This window comes from Mchenga conophoros, linkage group LG23 (genome assembly GCF_057382185.1).
Source record: "Mchenga conophoros isolate Kocher_MC1m ecotype Shallow Benthic linkage group LG23, M_conophoros_male_GT1.1, whole genome shotgun sequence".
In the NCBI taxonomy this organism is placed as follows: Eukaryota; Metazoa; Chordata; class Actinopteri; order Cichliformes; family Cichlidae; genus Mchenga; species Mchenga conophoros.
The window spans coordinates 13,795,852-13,823,141 of record NC_140547.1 but is presented as its reverse complement, the minus strand read 5'-3'; the positions used below and the strand labels follow the sequence as shown (position 1 = coordinate 13,823,141).

Here is a 27,290-nt window from a genome sequence, read left to right as displayed (position 1 = left end):
TTATCTCTGGTTACTATCTGTCTTTATTCATAACCTGTGGATCTGAGTGTTGTGAGGCCACTCTAATAGCCATTTGCCCCCGCACACTTTGTTAAATGTCAGGTTTATTTATACAGTTATATTTTATACTCTTTGATATTGCACCATCCACAGTCTGCAACACACTTGCTGACCAGTGGCTTTTCAGACTGAACCGTAGTGCATATCACTGTATGAGTGAGATGGTATGAGCTGGCTCTTTACCATCTGCACTGCTGCTAAATGCATACAAGAAGGGGGGCGTGATTGATTCCTGTCGGCTTTTGCTTTTCCCCATTCTCCATCATTAATAAACCCATTGAGGGAAAACAAAATTTGAAAACCATTTGTGCTATTTATCAATAAGTCAGTAATTTCTAACCAGCCTTCTTTTCTGGACCTCAAAATATGACTTATGATCCTAAAATGATGAATGAATCATTGAAGAGATTTGAAATGAGTTTTTCATCCATTTATCAGCACATAACATGAAACAAACATCAGACCTGTCAGACACATTCGGGGACATGTAGAACATCTTTAATGCAATTCATGAAGTCATTCATGCTACAAAAGAAATGTAGGGCAGGCATTTTTAGTAAACACTGTTATTGTACATTATTTTAAACATGTGATGAAGATGTTTAGGGATACTTTGGTGTAAAAGAGACATAGGTCTTTGTTATAACAATCGCTGATAATGGAAGCCTTTATTGAGTTCAGTTCCTTTGAAATAGATTATTAAGTTATAACTGATGCTCATACTACTGACAGAGGTAGGCAGGTGGATCACAACACTGTGAACCTGCAGTACATGGTTTGTTTTGTGTTTTGTTTACTCTCGCTTTCTTTAACTGTAAGTTAGGCACTGAAACTATTCTGTTAGATTTTGCTTTTATGCTTAACAAATAGCCAGTTAGGAGTGAGACCAGTGTTAATATGGATATCACAACACAGCTACAGGACACGTTGTGATGGCAGGCGTATTTGACTACCAGGGGAACTTAGACTTGTTTTATTTTGCATCCAAAGCCCATTTTTATCTCAGGTGGACCAGATCAGTAAAATTATACCCTAAAAATCATTCTTTAAAACCAAAGAAATGCAAGTACAGCTTTATTGAATCATCTGTTTGAAAAACGGATTATGAACAATTGGAGTGCAGTGCCAGCCTGTCCCAGGTGGACCCCACCCTTCACCATATGACAGCTGGGATAGACTCCAGCCTACATTTTTAGATTCTCATTTTTATTGAAAAACTGAACATATTAATGATTTCACTGCAATTTTCAAGCTTTGCAAAGTGGAACAGATTGGACCCTTTGAGGAGCCGGTCCTTAAACCTTCACTGTAAGAAGGTTGAGACTCGATATTATATTATGTAAAGTGTCATAGCTGATGAAATGATAATTGCATTCTCATTAGATTACATTACAAAGCACACTATGTTTTAAACTGTATAAGGTATTTGATATTAAAAGAACTAAAGCGATTTTATTAACAGCTAATATTTATTCTCTTGCAAAAATCCAGAAAATTGGATATTGATCATTTAACATTCACTTTGATTGACTGTAGCTAGGAAACATAATCAAGCAGCTTTACGGTTATTATCACTTTTTGATTGGTGCACAAAAATGCATGAAATCAGAGATCGAAAAGCATCAACACATAACAAACCAGTCTCCTCTAATCCCATGTTGAGAAACAGGTTTTTCTGCACTTTATAAAGCAGGAAAGTTGGAGTTTATGAATCTGCTTGCTGGCCGTGCCGATGGCAGATGTTTTTAAATGTCAGTAAAACTCATTGAAGCCTCAGATAATGGCACTGTGGATGACTTTTCGTCCAGGTTTCCTATCATTTTATAGCAATTTCCTGGCATCTCATCTTCCTGTTCCCCTGACTTCGTACATCAGATGGGAGGTATATGTGTTGGGGAACACCTAAATTCTAGTAGCAGCAGCACTGTAATTATATTCACACCCGATGCCCCTGCTGACCTCCTGGTCACCCCAAACACACACTAATGAGCTCCCTGGGCAGTCGTGACAGCCATGGTAGAAACCACAACTACTAATACTGCTGTTACACTCGCTGAGAGCCTGAATGCTGGAACACAAAGCCCCTCATCTGTCATTTAATGCATTCTGTCTTTTTCTTGTCTTGCAGTTGGAAAGACGTCTTTGATCACACGGTTCATGTATGACAGCTTTGACAACACATATCAGGTAGGTGCTGCAAGCACAGGCTGAATGGTTTGGCTCTAATAATTATCCTGATGGATCAGTGACACTGGGCTGCAGGCATTTCCTTTGATAGTGAAACATAAAGCTGGGCGTAAATCGATAAGTTGAAGACAGAAACTTAGAACAAATAAGGCCTAAGTAAATTAGATACTGCGATAATAATGAAGGAAATTAATACACAGCAAATACAAATTCTTCTCTTTGTGTAAAATAAGGAAATTATGGCCATCAGTGATTTTAAAAAAGACACCTTTGAACTGAAGATCAAGAGCTCTTTGAATCCCTGTAAGCAGCCTAATCTCACTCGACATCCTAAAAGCAAAATAGTACTTTTGAAGCTACAGCACTTCCAGAGCTCTTTGTGAGCATCTGCAAAGCACCCTTAAATAAAACCTGCAGCTTTATTGCTTTATAAACAAACAGTATCTACTTACATAGTAATAAAAACAGAATTAAAAATAAATCTCGCAAAACTATTCTGTCCGCCCTCTCTGATAATTTAAGAGGGAGTCTTGCTGCTCGCTAAGGCTCTTTTATGGGGGAGTTTACAGTATTATGAGCCTGAGTAATATATGGAAAAACTAAATCTGATTATCTGAAGAAAACCTGACTACGTCACGACAAGACAGACGAAGAGGAAGACTTTTTTGTTGCTGAATAGTGTTGATCATATACATTATTAGCATTATTGTTTTGAAGCATGACTTTGCATATATGTAGAAAACAAAGCTTTGCATTTCATGTGAACTTCAGGTCATTTTCTAAGACAAACCGTTTCCATCAGGTATAAAATTAGCCTGCAGACTCTGCAGAGCTCCAGCAAAGTTAATAATGTTCTGCCTCTAAAACTGGAGACCTGCGGCTTTGATCCCACAGGCATGTGTTAATCTGCTACTGCCTTTAAATTATCTACAGCAGCCTCTAAAGAATTCCTCAGTACCTGATCTAACCTTCTTCCACACTACTTCCATCTACCTTTACTTTTTTGTCCTACAAATTCAAATAATTTGACACACAGAAGAATGATGTTGTTGCTTAAATGTTACAAAAACAAAGGACCAAAAATGCCAAACATGGATCTCAAAGGCAGTCACCATTTCAAATCCTCCAGCCTGATAAGGTTTTCTCTCCATTATTGTAAGGTCTTTACCTTGCAATGTAAAGCACCTAGAGGCAGCGTTTGCTGTGATTTAAGACAATATAAATAAAATTCAATTCAATTCAATAAAAATTTTCTTGACTAAAAGCAAAAACAGGAAACACAAATCCCAGAGAAGTACAATTTAACGGGAAATCCAGACAACTGAACATGAGGAAATAAATTAGAGGGGCAAAATAAATTGACAAAGGAAAGGACAAACTAATATATATACACTCACAGGACTGATTACCCAATAAGGTATCAGTGGAGACAGTTAAGATGATTATAAAGGCCAGAAGATACAGATAGTTACAAAAAAAAAAAGAGTTTGTCTTCCTGCTTTATTTTTGGAAATTGAGGCAATAAACTATAAAAGCAATCAGTAAGGTAAATTCAAGCATAATAAACTATCACCATGAAACAACATGCAGTCACTTCAACTTCTGAAGTACACTCTTGTACCTGATCAGCCAGTGGTACGAAAGGTACATCCATTATTCACTGGGATGTACTTTGGAATATCAGTTCAGTTCAACTTAATTTTTTTCATATAGCACTAATTCACAACAGCCACCTCAAGGTACTTTATATTGTAATGTTAAACTCTACAGTATTAAAAAGAAATCAGCTTTGCAACATATGAAAAAAAGGAAATGTATTTGACTCTAAGCAGGCCAAAGAAAATTACAGAATAATTAACATTCTCTGTTAGGTAAGTCTGGAAACTAGTAAGTGAGGCCATATGCTCAGAAAAGTCAGCGTCTTGGATTGGATGCTAAATAGATCAATGAATAGATATAAGGAAATATCTAATAATTTACAAAGCAACATCCAGATGAGCAGAATGAGAACTCAACAGAACGGAAAAGCCAAACAGCTTATTTACCCAGTAAAATCATCCCCATATTCACATAGTTTTTTCCCTTTTGTTTTCTGTTTATTGTTTTTTGCGTGTACAATGACAAACAGATTTTGATTTCCTCTGTGCAGTTATTTCACAGTGGTTAGTCTCTTGACTGTAATGCTGTAATTTTTACACTTGGTTCTAACAGCTAGATTATGAAACATCCTGAATGCATGGTGTTTTTGTCTGACTGCAAACTACTTCTGAATATTTGCGGTTAATGCATGTTGCCTTGCTCTGTACATAGTTTGAACTGTTTTAGGCTCAAATAAGTCATTAAATTGACGTGTTTTAAATTTCATAAATGGTGAGTTAGAGGGTGTTAATGATTCTTACGGCTCTTTTTGTAATATGTATGTTGATTATGTATGCATGTGTATATGTATGTTAGCTGAATATTTGTCTTGTAGATGTTTTCCCATACTTTCACACAATATGCCATATATATGGAAGCATGAAGGAACAGGCTGCATAGTGATTCTTGGTTTATGTAAACTTTTACTTATATAGTATTGTGACTGATTTAGATATGTTATTTCTAATTTTGTTGATGTATTGTTCCCAGCATAGTTTATTGTTGAAATTTAATTTCATTTACTTTTTCTAATTCAGTGTAATTTATCATAATTTTCCTATTGCTGTGCGCTGAACGATTTCCAAATATCATGTATATAGTTTAACTTAAGATTATTTTTCTTTTATATGCTATTTTAACAGAATAGCATATATTTAAACCAGGTCTTTAATTTACTTAATTCATTAATTTAAGTCCTTAAATTAGTAAATTACGCTGGTGTCATCTGATAGTTTGCAGTGTTATAGAAATTACACAGATGTCATTAATGTTCAAAATAAACAGCAGTGGTCTTAAAAAAGAGCCCTGAGGAACCCCACATGTCACAGTTTTAATGTTATCAATTTGGTTCTGATTTCCAAGATTACTTTTCACCCATGATAGTACAACCCCTCCCATACATATATACATATATTTCTACTACTAATTAAATAATTTACTAAGAACTCTCCAGTAGTTCATCATAGTAACAGTCTGGTCCACCATGTTTTCCATGTAATTTTTATATGAATTGAATAAACACCACATAAGGTATTAAAGACAGATATTGATGGGAGATGATGTTGCTGTTTGACATTATCCATTTTATTATATTATCCATGTTGGTGGGTTTTCTTTGCCCTTTCTTCATTATGCTAACCCTCCAAAAGGGAGAACGACAAGTCTCTATTCTTCAGTGTTCGCATTAGTTCTGTGCTGTGCTGTAATGAGATTTGGGTGGCTCATTGAGTGTGGATTAAACTGTCTGTGTTAGCTCTGTGATGCTGCGTCTTCACAGCTGCTTCTGTATCCTTTTATATTTTTAAACTCATAAGTCATGAAAGTCTACAGAGCCAGACATTTCACACTGATTGCTGGGGCTCATGTCTTTTTCGGTCTTTAAGCTACTGAGTCTCCGTGGTGCACAGTCATTTCTTTAGTTTCATTCTCACAAATTGCAGTGGAAGAAGCTCATATTTGGCTAAGGTTGGCTGTGGAGTTTTTTTTATGACGTCTTAGTGTGTCCTGGGAAAAGGGGATTCATTTGTTTGTTCATTCATGCTAATAACATGCCAAATCCTCTGGATAATTACCTTCATCCAAATGCCACTCCATAGCTTTTAAGCTAGTTTTTGTAGTACTTACTTTTAATTAAGAGTGGGTGATCCGAGGAGTGTGAATCACCTGGGATGAGGATCTCCGAGGTTGTAGTTCTCTGCCAGAAAATAGTGGGCTGCCTGCTCTGAGAAAGGTCTGCATAGGACTGCTTGTGTGAAAAGAAAACATTTAATTTTCAGCACAGAAATTATGGTCCATCCACCACTGACAATCCTAAATGGGGGATAAGGTTTTTATTTATTTACATGGTGCTTTTCAAGAACAAAATTCGGAAAGTCCTTTGCAATTCTGCAAAGGGAACAAAGATGTCAGTGACACAGATGACAACTGTCTTTGTTTTGTTTTGTTTTTTTGTCTACAGCTATAAGAGGTCGTTTTTTTGTTGCTAATCAGCAGGCTAAGCAGGAAAGCCTTTTCCTCCTGCAACATTTTCCATTTCCTCCTGTGGGAAGAGAGAAACTTGACTGGCCTCCTTCTGCGGCCCTGCTGGGAGGGGACAAAGGCATTCTTAAGCCAGCTGAGACTCCCCTGAGTCTCCTCCCTGGGTTCCAAAAACACCTCAGGTGGGAGGCGTCTAAGAAGTATCCTATTTAGAAGCTGAACCACTCCACTGCTTGTTCCAGTGTGGAGGTGTAGCGGCTCTCAGCCGTCTGACACATTCTTATTTCAGTCACTACTCACAGCCATAGGTGATTGGTAGGAATGTAGTTCAACCAGTAAATCAACAGCGTTGCTCTTTTCACCGTAACAGACCAGTGCAACCTCTGCAGATCTCCATCTACGCTCTTCACCCCACACATAAACAAGACCTAGAGATACTAGAAGGCACATCATCCCCAAACCAGAGTGGGCACTTCACCCGACTGAGAACAATGGCTTCAGACTGCGAGGTGCTGATTCTCATCCTGGCTGCAAAGCGCCCCAGCGGGAGTACAGGTCGTCACTCGGTGAAGCCAGAAGGACCACATGATCCACACTAAAAGCAGATCACCGAGCTGGAAACCCTCCACCCCCTGGGGGGTCTCTTGTTCATGGCTCCATAAACACTATGAATCTGAGACAACAGGCAGCTTTGGCACAGTCCAGGGCCCTCTGGAAAAAGGCTGCCTTGCATCAAGGCCACTGCAGAAGATTTGAGTTCTGAATGCAGCAGGAGAAATTATGAATTTGAAATCTAACAGCCGTCACAGTCGGTGCTAAGTGCAGTAATTCTGAGAAACGTGTGTGTGTGTGTGTGTGTGTGGGGTGGACATGCTTCTGACGAAAAATAACTGTACCATCTTTATGGTGCCTGAATGGACAGACACCATTCCTTCCCCCATGCTTCTTCAGACATGGTAGGCAAACAGATGCTGGGCTGATAGAATCTGCTTATTTAATAAGCTCCCCATATGCTGTTTAATGTCAGTCTCTGCCCCTCTCTGCTGTAATGGCAGCAGGCAGAGAGAAATATAAAAAAAAATCAGGTTATCAAATTTGTGCACAAGCTAAAATCATTTGAAAGTCCTTGTTGATGGTGCGTTTTTTCCTTTGTTTTTTTTTTCTTTTTTATAGCTAGTGTATTAACCATTTTGTTTCAGATGCCACAACCTCAACTATGTAGCCACAGATCAAAGCCAAAGCTAAAAAGTCTTCCCCAGAAGAGTGTGTGTGTGTGTGTGTGTGTGTGTGTGTGTGTGTGTGTGTGTGTGTGTGTGGGGTTGCTGCCCTCCTCTGCCCGTGTCTTAATGCCTCTTGTTTCCCGCCTGGCTCGGTGACAGGTAGGGCTGTAAATGATTTTGCAGACTCAACTCCAGAGACAACGGAGTATTAATTAAAATTCAGCGCACATTAGTTGAGTGTGAGTGTTTATGCGGCTGCTCAGCAGGGAAGCTAGATTTGCCTGGTGAGGGTGGAAAAACGATAAGAATACAGCCCGTAGGAGACATCTGTCCCGATGAGCAGATTTAAGAAGTCGTGGTTTCACTTGCTTTTATTTTCACGCGTTAGATTTGAGCAGATCCAGTTGAGTCTTTTGAAGTAAGAGCTTAAGTAAAGTCAGAGACAGAGGGCCATCAGGAAGATGAAACCGAGCGTGGCGGTGGCTTTAGTCAGCAGGAGGACGTGAGCGAGGTGAGCTACATTTGCTGCCTCTAAAGCAGCAGCCTCCCATCAAGCAGCCATCCAGCCGCGAGAGAGACAGAAGCAGGCGTCCGCACCGCCTGGTAGCACATGCTAAAGGGCTCAGAGGCCTCTGGGAGCAGAGCGCTCCTGTCGGCTGTGGTGGAGCTGTCACTCAGCCCCGACTGCCAGGCTGTGATTGCATCTGTCTGCTGTGCCCAAATATGCAGCTGCTTAGTGTAGCAAGGGGTGAATCTGATTTATTGGACAATTCATATTCGGTGTCGTGGGGAGGGTCTAATCACAGATGGATAGAAGCTGACATATTACTTTTTTGGTGCTTCTTTGGCATCAGTATTCCAAATTTGTTCATCCATCCATCCATTTTCTTCCACATATCTAATTCAGGGTCTCTGGGGGCTGGAGCCTGTCCCTCCAGTCACAGAGCAAGAGAAAGGGTACACCACAGACAGGTCGCCAGTCTGTCAAAGCGCTAACAATTAAAGTGAAATTCAGAATTGCTTTTAAAACCTTTCATGGCCAGGCTCCTGCTTATATAACAAATCTGCTGAGACCACCTTCCAGCAGTCGGTCTCTTGAATCGTGTTATCAGGGCCTTTTGACTGATACAGGCTCTAATTTTAAATCCAGAGGCATCTACGCTTTGAGGCTGCAGAACCTAAATTTTGGAACAGCCTCGTCAGCCACGTGACCAAGCAAACAGGGCTATAAAAAAAGTGGCAACTGTTGTGTTTTAATCCAAACCACCTTTGTCAAACCGAACCGTAAATATAGATTTTGTACATAGGTTGTGACAAAGTGACCTTTTTTGACACTTTGATATATCTTAAAAATATTCAGTGTTTTGTTTTTTTGTTTTTTCATAAAGTTATTATTCTAAACTGTATGAATAATTGTCGCATCACACCTTCAGGAGCTGCTCGGCCAGTGAAACCCGTGCCATGAAGCTCCTGGCACACAGTTTCAATGCTGATGTTCATGCCAGAGGAGGTTTGGAGCTGTGCAGTTACAGAGTCAGCAGAGCACTGGTTTTAAACTGGCTAATAGTTGAATTGCCGACACATAAAACTCAGGGTTTGATAGAACAAACAAGCTGAAGATGTCACCGCTTGGTTTTATTTTTCATTCTTACAGCAAAACAATGAACTACTCCCGTGTCTTCTCTTATTTAGCACTTCAAATTCAACGTCTTCCTCTTCCCTGCTCCAGGACTGAAACATGGGTTAAATCTTAAATTTAATGTTAATGACTAAAAATTATGAGTGCACTGATTCTAATATTATTAATAAAATTCAGGAAGCTCTAATTTCTATTTATTGCAGCCTGCTGAGTGAGAATGAAGACTTCATCATAGATGCACTCTGTCATCCTATTAGAAACTTAAGAGCAGTTGGATTTTTTGTGTTCTTAAATGTCTGTGACTGCAGCGCTGTGATTGCTCGCTGTGATTCGAGGTCTGCGGGTTTTAGCTGCGTCCCTGCCAGACAGAGGACCTTGAAAGTAGAAATGTTCAGATTCTCTACAAACATAAAGGCAGCAACCAGTAATTTTCTGTCTCTTCTGTTCAGTGTTTATTTCTTTGTAATTCACTAGCACACAAACTACTTAAAAATATAATGTCACCAAACTCTCTCCGATCCGTTAAATTCATTTTCATCCCTAGATGCCAGCAGGATGGGCTGTAAAGGCTTCGTCTGTCTTCCAACGACACGCGCTGGTTAAAGATTTAAAAGGGATATTAATAATTTCTCGTGATCTAATCCTTCTCATGTATAGTTGTCCATGTGGGATTCTATATTTAAAACTAGGGCCAAGAAGAGTCTACAGCACCTCTGCCACTTCCCCAGAAAAACATCTTTATTCTTTTAATGCAATTTAATTTAATTCAATTTCAAGTTAATTCAAGAATATATAATAGCATTTGTTTTCTCATATAAAAAAAAATAAAATTTAAAAGCGAGTCTGTGTTGATAGTTTTAAAAAATGACACTTTTAACCCCCTAGTATACCACATTCATCTTTAGCTTGGTATTTTTAGTCTTGGATTCGACCGGTCTTCTTATATCAGCTCTTCAGGACGTCCTTCTGTTCTCACATGGAGGCTATTTATCTCTTTAAGGGAGTCGTCTCTAAAAAAGGAAATTTTTGCTGTTTTGCTCCTCACCTAGCTTCCACAAACTGAATCTGGTGTCGTCCTCGGTATGCTGGTGCATATAAAAGATATTCTTCCAGAAAGAAAATGGGCGGGGTATTTTAGATTTCACTTCTAATCATGTTTAATGTTTATAATTTGAATTTGTTGAGGCTGGTGAGTTTAATCCTGGCAGTGCTTGATGTGAGTGGGTCTAAAGCAGCAGTATAAATGACATCCTGTCCTTTGTGCCAGATTCTCTGAGTTAGTCCACTGTGGTAGCCGGCATTACCAAGGAAACGAGTGCGTGAGCAAGCTGCTGATGCCCAGTTCTGTCAAAGTGGGCAGTGGGCACCCCGCAGAGCTGCTCAGCACAGAAAAAACCACAATATATACATCCGGCTCCTTATTTAGAGATCATAACAATTATTGTTGTGTGCATCCTCATCCTCTGATCCAGACCTGTCACCCGTCCACAGTATCGGCTCCAACTGGCCACTCCTGTTTGCAGGCCGAGGTCAGACACCTCAAAGCTGCAGCTGCAGACTTAGTAGTAGCTGGTTGTGCCAGCTACTACTGAACCTTTTACACCCTCTTCCCTCCACGTATAAATCAAGAAACTAAACATCTGGATGTGCTGCATGACAAGGGATGTACATCTTTTTTTTTATTTTTAAATCCACTGTAATTGAATGCTTTTTTAAGCTCATCCATATCCATCAACAATTTATTCTTAATATTAAAGATACATGGTGCCCAACAGAATTGGGTTGAGTTCTCCAACTTGACTGCAAATCATTAAGCTTTTGAGACCTGACGTATTGTTGGACGTTCAAGCAACCAAGCTATCGTTTTGTTACTGTTACCTTTGTGATATCAAAAGAATAAAAACTGCTCCTGAAAGAAGGCAAGCTGTGCTTTTCAGCAAGCCATGATTCACTACAGAAGTCACAGTTTATTCTTCAGTGAGAGCAGCTTCAGTTTTGTGGTAAAAATGAAGTGTGGGCATGTAAAAGCGTCTCGTAAAAACTATTAGAAAATTGTAAAACACAGTGTGAGCAGAAGACAAACATGTATTAAATATGAGGTTAAATCATATTTAGACGAGAGCAGAAACTGCTAACTTATCACAGCACTGGAAAGCTATAGATCCAATCCATAGATTGTCCTGCTACTATGATTTACTTCTACATAGAGCACAGACTTAATCAAACTATGAGATATCCTGTGGTACTGATGCTCAAATCTTTCTGAAGGAAAAAAGACATTTTGACAATTGGGGTGAGATTTAAAATTCATTTGGTTGCAGTTTCCAAAAGAGATAAAGTCCGTTTTTCAGCCCTGAACATTTTATGTAGATGTCTGCTATACTTATGAAGCTATGAGCGCTCAAAAATAATGGAAAAAATGCTGTGTGTTAAAAAGCACGACCAAGCTTCTGCCCTTTCAGGATCTGTAACTTCTGACAGATAGAAAGATAAAATTCTGCCTGACTTCAATAAATATCCTAAAGTTATTCTACATAAAAATTAGCAGATTTGATGGCGTCAGTTAGATAGTTTTTCCCAGATGAATGCCTTATATTATAATTGTTAGATTATAATATTATTTTATGCCATGTTATACCCCTAATTAAAGATTGTGAATTATTATGTAGTTTTAGTTTGCATTATTCTCCTGAATTAGAAGAAGCTGATAACTATTGCATTAGTTAAACTGATTTGCATTACATTAAACTGCTGACTTGTTGTGAATGAATGATATTGTTTTATGATGCATTATACTGCTGAGTTATAAGAAATCTAATTTGTCTGAGTAGAAGAGAACAGAGTGTGCTGGAGTTTTCTGCCCCATTTCAGCAGGAGCAGATAAACAGGGAGCCAAGGTCGTAGCTTAGGCGCTGTGTGAGAGAAAGCATGTGAATGTTTAGGCTTTTATGATAAGGTGGAGGCACCAGAGGCTATAAAAGTTTGAGCAATGCTCCACCATTTTGAGATTTTGAGGCTGTCTGCATCAGTGTCCATCTCCCACGTGTGTGATCATTAAATCATCGTTTGACTCAACCCGACCGGACCAGTGTTGTTATTGTGGTTTTTCTCTTGTCTCCATCCCCAATATTTTGAACCTTAACACTTACTAAAATTAATGTTTTTCACAAACGTAATTGCATATCTTTAAACGAAGCCCTGCTCATAATTTTCAATGTGAAAGTACATTTTTCAGCCCATTGAATCCACTAAAAGAACCAACCTCAGGTCTGCAGTTTAATATTGACTTCTTGGATGCAGTTTGTCTGAGCCAAAGCACCTGATGATATCATGGCAGGCAGCAAAGCAGAAAGCTGTGGGCTTGGCTGCGGAGAGTAAACATCCTTTGAAGAGGGAACACACTGCCATCTGCCTTATGACACAATAAGGAAATGATTAGATTGCTGTTACTGTGTAAATGTACGATGAGAGCTGTGATTAAAACAACTGACCAGAGAGTAAAATAACGCAGCTGTTCTTATTATTTAAGTGAACATTTGCAGGGTGATGCTGACACACCGTGACCTTCTGCAAGTGTCTGTATTTGATGATGAATCACTAGACATTAGAAACTTGTAAGTAGTTAGAATTGAATCAGCAGTGCGATAAAACTGAACATTCACCATGTTGTGTGGATATTGATCATCCCCTACATGAGGGTGATGTGATCATGCCTGCATGAAGAGTCTGTCCCCTTCTTCACCTTTTGCATCTTTAATGTGGCTGATTCACTTCCTCGCTGTTTGCTTTTCTGAATATTTGGAGTGATGTTGATTCGTGGCTATCTTCTTTCCCCAAACCAGGCCACAATTGGAATCGACTTCCTGTCGAAAACCATGTACTTGGAAGATCGAACGGTAAGTTACAGCTGTATCATGTCACGAGAGAGATGTTAAATGTTAGTCTCCCTCAGACAGAAACTGTGTGAACTGTGATTGTGTTCAGCTGTGGAACAACGACCTGTCTGACTGCATGTAGTCCTGCTAGTTTAAATGTGTCTGCTGATCTCAGAGAATCTATCATACAGCTGTACGATCTTGGAAATGAAAGGTCTGCTTGTATAAATAATGAATGTTTGCGTGTGTGGGGGGAGCTTACTGTTTTCAGGCTCTCTGACTATCTGAATGATCTCAGCCTCCTCAGCTTTCACTCTCTGAACCCCAGGTGAGGTTGCAACTCTGGGACACAGCAGGACAAGAGCGCTTCAGGAGCCTCATCCCCAGCTATATACGGGACTCCACCGTGGCCGTGGTGGTCTACGACATCACAAGTCAGTGCAATTGCTGCTTCTTTTTTATTGATATGTCACAGTTTTAATGTTAAGCATGCAAAAGGCTGTGCAAAGGGTACCGGGATACTGTATTTTGAATGTATTTATTAAAAGGGATGGTAAAGAGAGTGATGGAGATAAGTGTAAACCTCGAAGATGTAAACAGACAGGCGTGATCTTAGTCAAACTGCACATTTACAAACGTAATCCCTCGATAGGTCACATGCTACCTCTGCTTCAGCTGATTGAATGTAAACAGCACCAACAGTAACCGTTCTGAAGCCCAGTACTGCTGCATTGTGGTCCAGGAAGTGTGTGTGTGAGCCATGTTTCCATGAAGCGCATCACACTGCACCCATGTGTCTTAATCAGCACTCTGAGCTCATCAGTCTTGTTGCCTGAGGATCTCTCCTTCCCCATATGACGCTGGAACCGTTTATGTTTCCTCTTCTTAGCTCCAGCTCTGCAGCCCCGTCATCTCCTTAGTGTCTCCTCCAGGTCAACAGGTCTTGTTCCGTTTAGCGTCGCTGGTGTACTCGGCGGCATCATTTATTCCCATGTAGCTGTCTTTTGGCAAACTGGAAAAAACACAGTGAGAAAGGAAAACAGGTGCATAGAGCAACAAAGATATATTAGTTATTAAAATTTGAGATGGTGAACTCTTGATAAACTGTTCCAATATTTGCTTTTTTCCCTTTACTGACAGCAGAGTCAGACAAAACACCCACTGTGGCTTTTCAGAGGGTTAAATGTGTTTTATTATCTGCAGGCAGAAGAGCTGCAGAGTATTGAGAGGGGCCCTATATTAACTGTGCACCCTTCATACTCACAGCTCTAATCATATGATGCATTAATTCTGTACAGGTAGCTCTTTTCACAACATGGCACACAATAGCCTGTCTATGTTTATTAATTATTAACACTAATAATGCCGCAGTTACTCTGCTAAAAGGCATGCTGGGTAATGGTTAGTGGGCAGATAATATGTTGAGGCTTATGTCCTTTAATTGTTCTTACAGGGAGCTTAAATTTGCTCATAAAGTGCTCATAAAACTTAGAACTAATGCATGCTGATTGGGCCTTTAAGGATTTATGACAGGGTAGGCTCCCTTAATGGTTCCTGTTTCCAAACGATAACTCCAACAGACGTTAGGAGCGTAGTCAAAGTCCATCAGAAATGTCCAGGTGTGTAGAAGAAGCTCTTTGTGGTGGTTGATGCTATCTAGAGGCTGATACTATAAAATCTCTGCTGCTTCTCACTTTCTAAAGTGGCTCATGAGGCTGTGATGTCATTAAGGTATTTTACTCCAATTAAAAGAAATAAAAGTGAACCGTATCTAGTGTCTTAACTACTTTGATCAAAAAGCTTCAGAAAGCCCCTTCTGGAGTAGCTTGCCGGCACTCCCTTTGAAACAGGAAGTCAACGGAAGTTCTCCATTATATTAGAGATTGGTTTAGAGATTGCAACAAGGAACAGGTGAGGTAAAGATAACGTTACTCAAGGCTAACAGGTGTTTTTCCTGAAGACGGAATTGTTTGTAAGTCCAAGCAGAGTTTATTTGAAGCTGCACTTTATTAACACTAACCAGCCAGATGTTTAACTTCAATTGAAAACGGCAGCATTAAAAAGTGACCTCATATCGACCCGAGAAGCAAAACAGGTGGTTAAGACCTGACTCTGTGAAATCTTATTGAAGAGTAAAGTTCATTGTTTGTGTTGTCCAATTTTAATTATTCTGTGTACTGCTCACAGAAGAATGAGCTGCTCTAAACTTACATAAAGGCCATCGGATGCTTTGGCTGGAGGACCCTGAGCTACACCTGCTGAAGTCATTCCTACTTCACATTTTGTATCTTATTTTGTAAAAGAGTTGGATTTCCACAATCAGATTCTACAAATATCACGTTTCATCTCGATATTTCCCATCAAAAGTGATTGAAACAAATAGGAGCAAAATTTTTGTCACTTAGATTTCATTTCACGTTCCGATTTATCTTTCCACCCTTAACAACAACCATTTTTCTGCTTCTCCACAACATATTTCTTTCTGGTTTTGCTTCTCCTTGTACTGTGTAGCTTTATCTGGATCATGTTTTCTGTCCAAAAGAGAAAACAATTGAGACACTCAGCATGTAGGAAATTAATTTTAACCCCGCTTTATTAAAAAACACTATCCACTCCTCCTTAACCCATGTTCTCTTTAACCTTGAAAAAAACATGGAGTCTTGTCTCATCAAATTCCCAGTCCAAGAATACAACATGACCCTTTATCTACATGCAGGCCAGCATGCATACTCATTCAACCCGACAAGGTCAAAGGAATTTATTAGCAACCTTAACATGTTCCAGAGCCAGAAGTAGCTGTGTTGTATGTTGATTTATTGTATATTTCCATATACAGTACTAACCATATTCATGTGCACTTCAATACGCCCTCTACCAGCTAATATTTTTTGACCGGGAGTCATTTTTAAAACTGTAAATCTTCTTTATTAATGCAAGATTATCAGTGAGGTTCTAACTGTTACTACTGTTTTTCACAGTGAAATTACAAACTTACATATTTTCCAACATTGATGGGAAAAAAAACTACAAAAGTCCAACCAAAAAGGAGAAAAATAAATAAATTCAAGACTGAAATGATACATTTATATGAAAACAGTGGCAAATTTAATAGAAATGATTGACTAATGATAATTATTAAGTAATCAATAATTACATGGAGAAACTAGTATAACTTTGCTGAAAGAATGTCACACTGGGAGAAAAAATAAAACAAATCTATGAGAAATATTTTAGAAAAAAACAGTGAATTTCCAAGAAAAACATGAAAAATTTGTGCGAAAATCATCATTTATTAGGTTTTCGTTATCAAACCTGAAAACCAAAAGTGAATTACGTTTTCGTGTTTTTGTCACCCATTCAATAGAAATACATCGTCTACAGCAAAATTAGAAAATAATCTGATATCATATTTTGTCTTGTGGATTAAAAAGAAAAATCTTTACACAGTCTGATAGTGACTCGAATTTTGCCTAGAACATTTTTTGCATTATTTTATGATAAACAACATCATAAAATGTCATACATTTTCGTAAATGGGACACACAGCCTTATAATTTATTACAATCCTTTTTATTATACAAATAGATTTTCCTGTGGGGCACCTGTGTTGGCACTACCACGCATGTTTAAAAATCAAATCAAATGTCAGTCATTTGAGTCTGATGTTAGTTTTTTAACAGTTTTTTTTTTATATTTTAATTTTTTCAACAGATGTCAATTCTTTCCAGCAGACATCAAAATGGATCGATGATGTGAGAACGGAGCGAGGCAGTGATGTCATAATCATGCTTGTTGGCAATAAAACAGACTTGGCAGACAAGAGGTATGTCGCTCTGATCTAATGAACAGATCTTTGTTGGAGAGACAAAACTGAAATCAAGCAAGTTTGATGCAAAAGTTAAAATTTAGATCTTGTCAGTTACATTGGTGTTCATGAATGTTGAATTATAAAGGATGATCCGGTGTATCCTCTGATAAAAGAGAATAAGCATTTTTATCAGAGGATTTACCATCATTTGGCCAGATTTGGCTAGAACCGACAACATTGTAAAGAAAAAGTAAATAATGTGCTACCGCAAATTCCCAAGAAAGCAGCCTGCTTTGATGATGGATTAGCTCTGTTTTTCTGTGGAGGGTTTCCTGGAACGCCCACATCTGGAAACCTTCCAACAGGAGAGGAGGTGACCCTGTTTGTTTACCGAGATCAGCCACAGTCTTTTGGAGTTTAAGAGTCAGAAATGTGAAAATGAATCAGTCTGCGATGTGTTCTACAGTAGCACGGATCACAGATTCTGACCTGAGATTGATGCGGTGAATATGACAGTCAGGGTTGATCTTTCCACACAGGAGTGTGGCTGCTCCTCTGCATAGGCCCATTGCAGCTGCTGCTCCATCAGTTTCAAAGTCAATAAACCATGCGGGTTGTGACGCCTTCATGCCATGGCTTTGTAACTGCAGCTGTTGTAGGATGAAAGGCGGGGCATACCTGAGGAGGTCATCAGTATGTTGCAGCCAGCTGATGTTAGATGTTGGACTGAAAAATCTTATATAAATATTTACGCCACCCCAATGAGAAATAAACTGGCTATGCTTATTACTATTATTATTAGTATTATTATTATAGTGATTATGGGGGGGGGGCTCCTGTATTTGGAGGACTTCCTGTCAGACAGCCTGCTTCAAAGAGGGAAAATTATTGCTTGCTTTAGTGTTTTCGTCTGTAGGGACACTTGAGCATCATGAGCTGTGTGCATGAGGGAATTCATTTTTATTCATATTCTATATGAAGCTGCCGACTGTGTCTGTGGAGGAAAGAGTAGGTGAGAAACTGCTGATGAGACGCAGTGTGTGTGTTTAATAAACCTGAGATTGATTTCAAGTGGGCCGGCTGAAAAAAAAAAACAGGGTAGACGTGAGAGGACATGGAGCAGAAATATACGTTAGTGGACAGGAGAAAATAAAGAGAGAATTGAACCATAAAATTACTTTTGTCCTGGTGCAAAAATGTGTTGATGTGTATAAAATGCAGGCTGGAGATCAATTTCAGATGGTAAAAACTATGTGATGTGAAAATTGAATGAAAATGACCAGCAAGTCTTTTAGAAAGTTACTGCCTTTTTCTCCGCCTTTTTTTCTGAAACCATTTAGAAGTGCAAAACATTTAACTTACCCACTACATGTTATTTATTTATGCAGAGTATGTGTTGAAATACAGACGGAGACAAAGCCTAGTGCAGCCAAGCTGTTATATCAGTTAAAATAACCAAATTGATGATATTATTATACAGTTTTTTTAATTTTGTTTTTGTTTACATAAAAGCATTTGTTGTCAGGAAGTCCAAGAAGTACATCCAGCAAACTGTGACATTACAATGTGGGCATACCTTATACCTTAGTAAAATTTTTACCCATGAGTTATCTGCCAAGCTGAAGTTTTGGTGGTTTGCTAGTCTGGAGATTTCAGGTGTGTGTTAACACTATGCTCTAAGAAACTGGAAAAAATGAAAGAGCTAGAACTCAGACTATAAGGGCCTCGGTTAGCATGTTCACCTCATACAAATAAATATTAATTAATTATTCTAGAGTCAAATGTGAGGCAGACTGGGTAATTAACAGGACAATGATCCCAAGCACAGCAACAAATCTCCAAGAGAATGTCATGGTGTGTCCTTGGTATGTCCTTGGTGTGACCCAGTATTTTGTATTTAATCTATATTTCTTGATTATTTGTTATTCATGGTTATAGTTCTCTTGAGGTTATATTTTGTTGTTCTAGCTTCTAATTTCAGTCAGTGTATCTTCCCAGTGTCCGTGTCATGTCTTCTCTGTGCTTTTTTTCCCTGTTCCACAGTTCATGCTTCTGTCTCAGTGTCAAGTCCGCGTCTCTGTGTTATACGTCCTGTTTTACTTTGACAGTCTTTGTCTTGTTAGGTCTGATTACTCCCAGTTGTGCTCTCCTCCTGTGTCTCATGCTGTCTGTTATTCCCTCTGTGTTCCTAACCAAATTCTAGTTCGTAATTCCTGGTTTGTTTTCGTAGTTTAAGTTTCCTAGTATTAGTTCCCTGAGTCTACATGACTCAGGGAACTACATGCTGTAGTAGGTTTTTCTACACACTGCTTCTGTATTTTGGTTTAGTTTTTGTTAAATAAATAATGTAGAATAGAATAGAATAGAATAGCCCTTTATTGTCATTGTACATGTGCAAAGAAATTGTAATTGCTCCACACCAGCTGTGCCGGAATACAATATAAAAAGTAGACAGTAGGAATAAATAGCAAATATATATATGTACACACATGTATACAAAATAAGAGAAAGGCACGTGTGTCATTTGTTGTTGCATTACTTTTACATTAATTCTAAGACCTGATAGGGACCGGCTAATTCTTTACTGTGTCCTGACGTGTAAAACCTTTGAACTGACAGAGGATGAACTTTCTTTTTTTCCCATGATTGTATGAACCACAGCCAGTTTGACTGAATGATAAATGACCTCACAGTGCTTCCCATTGTTCCCGCCACACCACTGGAAGGGTCAGTTCCTGTGGGGAAACAAAAGGCTATGAAAAGTAACAGAACTTTGGTTATAAATGGTTATAAATGACCGCTTGTTAACTGGAAGGTTGACATTGAGCGTGGTAACGAATGAAACGTAAGAGTAGGTTTCTGTCTGTAAACATGGGTGCGAGAACTAAAACCGATCCCCTGATTTACTGATTAAATGTAAATATACTCAGGAAGTCTTTATCTTTCTTTCTCCATTTGTGAAATACAAAACTTTACTGAATGTTGGGTTTTCCTCCACAATCAAGTAATTTAAATGTTATGGCCAGCTTTATTTTAGCATGCAGTAGCAGCAACTTTGACGGCCTTAGAGAGAAATTCCCTTTGGCATGTTTGTGTCTGAACTCTCAGCCTGTCAGTAACTGTGAAGGGGAAGCAGGAAAAAATGCTGCTGATTGCAACTTTCAGAATGTGTCTCGCTGGACCTGTCAATAGAGGTTCATGGCCACAAAAACAACAGGCGAAGTAAAAAAGCTCTGGTTTGAGGTTACACTGAGACTGCGTGGGAGCTGCAGGTCTGCAGTGGTGTATACACACACATAAATTATCCCACGCAGTGTAAGAAGTATATTTATCATCTTCAGCTGGTGGAATTTCAGGTGATGTCTTTATATGTTTAATAAGCTTCAAGCTATTTTAGAAATGTGTGCCTCCAGCTAAAGTGCTTAAACTCACTGAACCTTTTTGTCTTTAATTTGATGATAATTTAGCTTCGGTGCAGTTTAGTTTTTCCTTTAATGCAGTGTGGACGTTAAAGCCTTCCAGTAAATGTTCCGTGGTATAGAAGTAAAGGCTGTTCAGTGCATTAACATCACCTCACCATCCTCTTCCAGCGTGCTTAGGTAAATCAGTAGTTCCAAGCCTGACAGCAGTTTGTTGAAATCAGTGCAGGAAATCTGAAACCCTGCAGGTTTTTAGTGCTCCAGTTTCAACCAGCAAAATCTTAATGAAACAATACTACATAGTGTCCTATCTCTTGCTTATGTGCTTGGACTTGCAACAGATGATACTCCATAATTGTTACCATTATACAATATATTACAATGCAAACAGCTTTTTGTACAGGAAATTCACTGACAGCTGTACAGACTGTTCTCAGCCTCTTCAGGCAATTTGTGACTAACACTGAATCTTAAACATTTTCCTATGTAATATGTGCACATCATTTTTGTTAGATGACTTTTTTTTTTCCCTTTCAGTTAACTAAAATCAACAGCTTTAGTTTCTAGTTGACTACAGTGTCCATGTAGGCATAAGAAAAGCATCAATATTAGTTTGGTGGAGCCATATTTTGGACTTCATGTGAATGCAAGCCTTGAACTTGCATTCTTTTTAGGCCAGCAGGGGGCGACTCCTCTGGTTGCAAAACCCCTTTTTTTATTTCTATTTTATTTTTATTTTTTTTTTACCTTTACAACGATTTTAAAATAAGTCATTGTTAAATTTTTTAAGATTTCTTGAGGAGAAACAGAGATTCATGTGTGGTGATGTGCTGTGGTGTGATGAAATGATTATCAGGAGGAGCACCTCTCTGAGCCGGGCTCTCTTTGTGTTTGTTGCTTTGTTTATTCATGTGTGGTGGAGCTTTTCACAGTGCTTAGTGCTTAGGGGAGATAAAGTATGCAGAGTTTAGGTACCGTACATCCCCAGGAGCTCTGTATCAGAGAAATCTAGTGTGCATCATACACCAGGCAGCCTCAGCTATGCGAGGCCTGGTGTGAAGACAGGAAGCAGCTCACCACATTGTTTTAGTCCCTTTTTTTTCTTCTATGTTTTTGATCCTACATCTTACCCCCAACCATGTCTTGACATGCAGACAAGAGGAGCTAGGGATCAAATCTCCAATCTTGCGACCTGATCTACCTTCTAAGCCACAGCCACGCCCTGCTGACCCTTGATGTCAGAACTGAGCTGAAAAGTTCAGCCTCATTCAACCAGTTGTCACCAAAACTGCTTATCCAATACGGGCACTGGTTCCCTGCGTGCTCTTCCAAATCCTGCACAAATGTGATTGGTCAATTTGACTCAAACTACAAGCAGAAAGCCATAAAAAAATCCACAAAACCATCACTTGTTGGTATCCACCCTGAGGCTGTTTGGTGCATGTTTTTCTCCCAGCTTCACTGTTAAACCTAAAATCCAAAAGTCTATACATATAAAAAAAAGAATCACCTGGTCTGGTAAAGTGTATTTTAATGAAAAGGAAATAATGATCAAATCAGTGCTTTTGTGAAGGGATTTGATTACTGTGAGTGACATTATTGTTGGGATAATCTGTGCCGCGAGAGAGAGCTGATGTCAGTCATTTCGATTACAACTGTAGTGCTTTTCAAGTGTGCGTGAGCGTTGCTAGGATGCCACATATCCCACATCCATCACGCACTTTTCTTTCCAACTGCTTGTCTGATGATGACTAAGGCACCATGTTGTTTAAGTTGGAAGTCAGACAAATGCATCCAGAAATAGTCCCAGAAGCTCTGGTGCAACTCTGTCAGGTGGTGTTATTATGTAAATACGTCTCTAGTGCACTGTTTTCTGTTCTCGCTGCAGGAACTTCTATTTCTATCCCCGAATCTCTTTCTTCTGCGCAAACGTGACGTTACTGAAAGAGGCAGGAAGCGGTAAAATATGAGGCTGCCGTGTTTGAAGCTTTGAAGAGATCAGTCGGATGTTTTTAACGGAGTAAACACCTAACAATGCTTTCTGTGAGGACAGACTGGTCTAGTTTTCCGGGGCCGATTTAAGCCGCTTGTCTTAACGAACCTGCTGGCTGTTGAGGCTGTGGAGTCAGCAGGATTGAGCTGATCTCTCTGTTTGTGTTAATGGACACCTGACACAGTCTCAGTTTCACAGCGAGAGCCAAACAATCGCTGCCAGATTCATTAAAATGTAATGCAAATTGGCTGTTATTAATTTCTCCCAGGACAAAGTAATTAATCACTTTCAGCACATTAGCCAAGCCTGGTGTATCCTCACAGCCTAAAATAATAAGCTGCTAATCGTGCACTTCACAGTGAGTCTCTCTGCAGCATCCATTTGTCTTTGATGAATGTTAATATGACAAAATTAGCCTTGGCTTTGTGTCCAGATAAACAGTGTATTATTATCTCCAATCTGCAGTGTTTTGATTGAAACGACTCTTCATTTACAGGCAAATCACAATCGAGGAAGGCGAACAGAGGGCTAAAGAGCTGAGCGTCATGTTCATAGAGACCAGTGCCAAGACGGGTTACAACGTCAAACAGGTGAGTGGGTTCAGAGAGAGCCTTGTGTTGAGCGTTTGCCATTTCTCCCTGTGAGTGACAGGTGCAGTCACTGAAAAGCTGCCTGGATGGAGGGCAGCTTAAAGGTGCCCCGTGGAGATTTTTGTTTACATTCACTGTGTGCGTCCCTGAGGTCTGATAAACACGCAGAAGAGACTTCCTGTCTCATAAAACGGTTTCACGGCCGATTTCTTTCTTAATACGTGATTTGCATTCAACGTGCCTTGCTGGCAGTCTTCAGGTTTCAGTATGTTGAATCCTGGATCCTTAAATAGCATCTCAGGCCTCATCGTTCCACATCTGTAGCTGCATGTGGGAGCATTTTGGCCACTGGCATGTTGGCTTTTTGGAGACAGCAGTGACCATATTATTTAGGGTGGAGTGCTGAGTTGTATGCTAAAGTTTGCTGGCTTGGTTATTAAGCTTGTTATTAAGATTGTATGGGAGCGTCACACAGACACAGATACCTGCTAATTAGTGCTCAGCAACATCCAAATAAAATCCCAGAATTTCACTCATCAAAGGTGAAGCTCCCACTTCTTGGACAGTCTGTTCAGTACAATTACCCGCACAGCAAGCCAAGTTATTTAATATAATTATTATTTGTTACCAGGCTTATGACCTGCTGTGCCTGTTCCCTTCGCTCATGTGTGAAACCACAGACATTTGTCATGTTTTTCTTTTTATTTATTTCTTCATTAAAATACTGTAAGTGGTGAGCTGGCAGTGTGACTGTTAAATAGTTAATTCTGATTGATTAACACATGAACAACAGCACAAACATGATCCAGAGATCCAGTTAGGGATTCCAGTTAGCTGAGGTGAAGCTAACTGGAAAACCGAACTGGAATATGCCTCTATTCCTGTAATACCGTGGCTGAATCATAGCAAACTTCACTTGATGAGGATGGAGTGTTTCTTCCTCCATATTTATACCCTCCATGTTTATTTTAGCTGCAGTGTGTTCACATCCAAAACAGAGAATGGTGCAATAAAGCTGTTTTTTATCGAAAAATTCATTTGTTAGCACTGTTGGTCAAAAACTCGGCCCTGCTGCTGCTACCAAGGCAAAGCTCTGCATTCATTCTCTAAATGACATTTACTTACTAACACTAATGTTTAGAAAAGATTTAGGGCTTTCAGATACAAAGAGAAGCATAGCCTGGTTCATCAAAGGTGTTTCTGTTCCTGAACAGATGATCTTTGTTGGAAACAATGACTGTCTGTGAAGTTAATAAGCAGTGAGATGAAGGGAAGCTGCACTGTGTCTGTCAGTGAATGGTGTTCCTGGCGGGCGCCTCGCTCGCCACACAGCAGCGGAGACAGAGGAGGCTATTCTTCACCTTATTTCTGGGCACTAACAGTGAAATGGCACCGCTGAACAGAGCACTGTGAGACCTGCCGAATGAAGGTCACAGTCCTGCCTTTTACAAGCTGCTGGGCTGTGCCAGCCTTACAGCAGAAGGCATTTATTTTTATTACCTATACTGGTCTATAAACATGATTTGTTATCGGGGTGTAACTTGTCACAGATTGCCGACAAGATATTTGGGGTCATTTTAAAATGGTGTTATCATTTGCAAATTTGTGACTTTAGAGTAATTCGATGAAGAATCCTCCAACCTGGCCCATCACTGTCAGCTGACTTTTTTGTGTATAATAATTTTAATATTTTTAATGAAATTTTAATGAAAATTTTTACGTGATATACAATGAATATTACAGGCACGTCCAAATTTGTTACATTTGATGAAATGTTCAGGACTGAAGACATGTTTAGGCTCTGTTATAAACTGCAGCCAAACATCAGTGGCACAATCTAAAGAACAGGCATGGCTCACCCCCAAGCCTCTACTTTATTTATTTATTTATTTTAATAAGGGGTTATCTGATTCGCTCCTTGTCTAGCTTCTCACCCGGATCTAATTTGCCTTGGGAAAATTGCCTCAGACAACATAACTCACATTTTCTGTTTAGATTTCCTTGATGTGGAGTGGCCCAGCTCATATTTTTCAGAGGATTTATTTATCCCTTCCCCAGCTCTTTCAATTAATAATGTAATACTTTAATGTAATAACAATTAATATGCTTTATTTTGTATTTACCTTTATTTTTTTGACCCTAATATGCCACCACCTGAGCTAATCAGCAAATGTATTAGGATTAGATTAGACGCTAAGTGTTGTGTGACCCTGTCTTTATTCTGCTCTTGTTTTTCAGCTGTTTCGGCGTGTAGCTGCTGCCCTTCCAGGGATGGAAAGCATGCAAGAAACCAGCAAAGAAGGGAGTATCCTTTAAGCAGCAGGCACATTATTGTTGGTTTGCATGGTTCTTCTCTTACACACCAGCATCTAATGTCACTGTACCACCCACCCATTACTGGTCGCTTCACTCGAACTGTATTTTTGTTATTTGGTCGTTGTGTGCTTTGCCCCCACAATCCTAGCAGGTGCAGTTAAAAATAAGGGAAAATACAGACAGTATAAAACACTGTTGAGTCACTTGTAGGTTTTGAACAGTCGAAAGTGTCCTTGTTAACATTTTGGCTGACGGCAGACTGCAGACACACACGAGTTCGGTCAGTAAGTAATTCGTCAATGACGTATGACTTTGTGATTTTGCGTCTGCATATGATCACAGTGGATTTTGAATCAAAGAACATGTGTTTGAAGTGCAGACATTCAGCTTTTATTCATGAGATTTAACTAAAAATTTGCGTTAAATTATATCCATTTTTATACAATCCCCTGTTTTCAGATTAATCTAATGTTCATTCAAATACAGATATTTGTTCTACTGGTTCTTTCTCTATGATATGAAATCTCTTTTTTCCCAGTATTAGTAAATCTTTTATTTAAATTAGGTATTTTAGTTTTAGGGTTTTGTTTTTTTGTTTTGTTTTTTACTATCAGTCAAATTTGTAACAAACAGCTACCTTTTTGATTCTAGTTAACACATTTCTAATTGAAGTAGCACTAAAATGAAATTGTTCTGTGGGTTCATAACCTTGATAAACTGACATCCATTACAAAATCACATTACAGTCCTAAAACAAGGATCACATTGTGTTTCTGCACAGGCCTGAGCTTGAGGTGGTAGACCTTCATATAGTTAGCCAGTCTTCTTTTTTTTTTTTTTTTTTTTTTTACCATATATTAACTTATTTCGCCCGCTTTAATATAGTTATGTAGAGATTGTCTGATAGTAGATTAGATATCCCTTTATTATTTGCACTAATATAGCCTTTATAAGCATGATTAAATCTTTAATTAGACTCAGTCTGTTGTTTTAAATAATAAATTTCCAAGAATTTGGAATTAATTGCATTAGCTATTCAGCTTCTTTTTGTAATTGAATTCAAATACATTTTAAACCCTCCTAAAAAAAACGTAATATCGCGAAAAACAGAAAAGAGGAAACATTCTGTTTTCATGCCATCAGTCACCGCACAGGTGGTGAACTCTATTTAATAGACGACTGCCACCCGTCTAATTAAAGTGTTTTCAGCACGACACTCTCAGGTTTTTGTTTTTTGTTTCATCGCTGGTGCCTGACAGGCAAAGGAGGGGGCGGTCAGTCAGACACTCAGTACCTGCGGTTTTGTCTGCAGTGTCTCAGGTTTGCTCATTTAAACAGTGACAGGAGTCTCAGCCATCAGCTGCATACACCTGTCCTGACTGACACCTCATATCTGCTGCTGCCAGCCGAGCATGTCACAGCTTCACCTGCGGACGGTTTGTCGGGACCTGAAGCATTAAACCCTGGCACAGTACGCTTTTTATTCAGGAAGTAGGAGGACCGTGAATGCTGCAAAACACATGACTTTTCACAGAGTGATTACTGCATCACAGATAGTTCTCCAAACTAATGAATAATAAACTTGTTTGAAAGAGTAATCTACTATTACTATGAAATAAAACACAAACGGCTAATTTATTAATTTATTTATAATTATTCTACAGAAAACAAGTGTTTACAAGTAAGAAGTCACAGCATTAACATTTAATCACCACATTATTACTTTGAAAATCAGCCTGCCTGGGATGGTCTAAGCCTGGGTGCTGGAGAGTAGAGTTTGTCTGTTAAGTAAACCTCAAATTAAGGAGTGCAGTCTAGTCAAGCAAAACTGGACCAGAGCTTTAACCTCTTGAAATACTTGAGTGTCTTTGAGAGTTTGCCTAACCAGTCTACGGGGCTTTTGCCTTGGAGAAAGGATTTCATTGCGTCCCTTGAGGTGTCGTCTGGAGATTCCTGCATGCCTTCAACCGTAGCGAGGCCCCAGTGGGCACTGAACTGGGTCAGAGCTGCCCTTCTGTTCTTGAGCTATTCGGTGGAGGATGCTGGAATCAGTGGTCTTGCCTCGCC

At 39.2% G+C, this 27,290-nt stretch overlaps 1 protein-coding gene across 2 annotated transcripts in view; it reads left to right on the top strand.

The window, feature by feature from the left end:
• The window catches only part of rab6ba (RAB6B, member RAS oncogene family a), a 67,526-nt gene that overhangs the window by 29,363 nt on the left and 10,873 nt on the right, over positions 1-27,290 (top strand). The window contains exons 2-7 of one of the 2 annotated variants that reach the window (XM_085263776.1): positions 2,189-2,247; positions 13,065-13,118; positions 13,396-13,531; positions 16,809-16,920; positions 22,814-22,907; positions 25,146-25,212. In XM_085263776.1, the coding sequence (XP_085119902.1) occupies positions 2,189-2,247; positions 13,065-13,118; positions 13,396-13,531; positions 16,809-16,920; positions 22,814-22,907; positions 25,146-25,212 (522 nt within the window). The remainder of the gene's footprint in view (positions 1-2,188; positions 2,248-13,064; positions 13,119-13,395; positions 13,532-16,808; positions 16,921-22,813; positions 22,908-25,145; positions 25,213-27,290) is intronic. The other variant, XM_085263775.1, reaches the window with a different exon arrangement.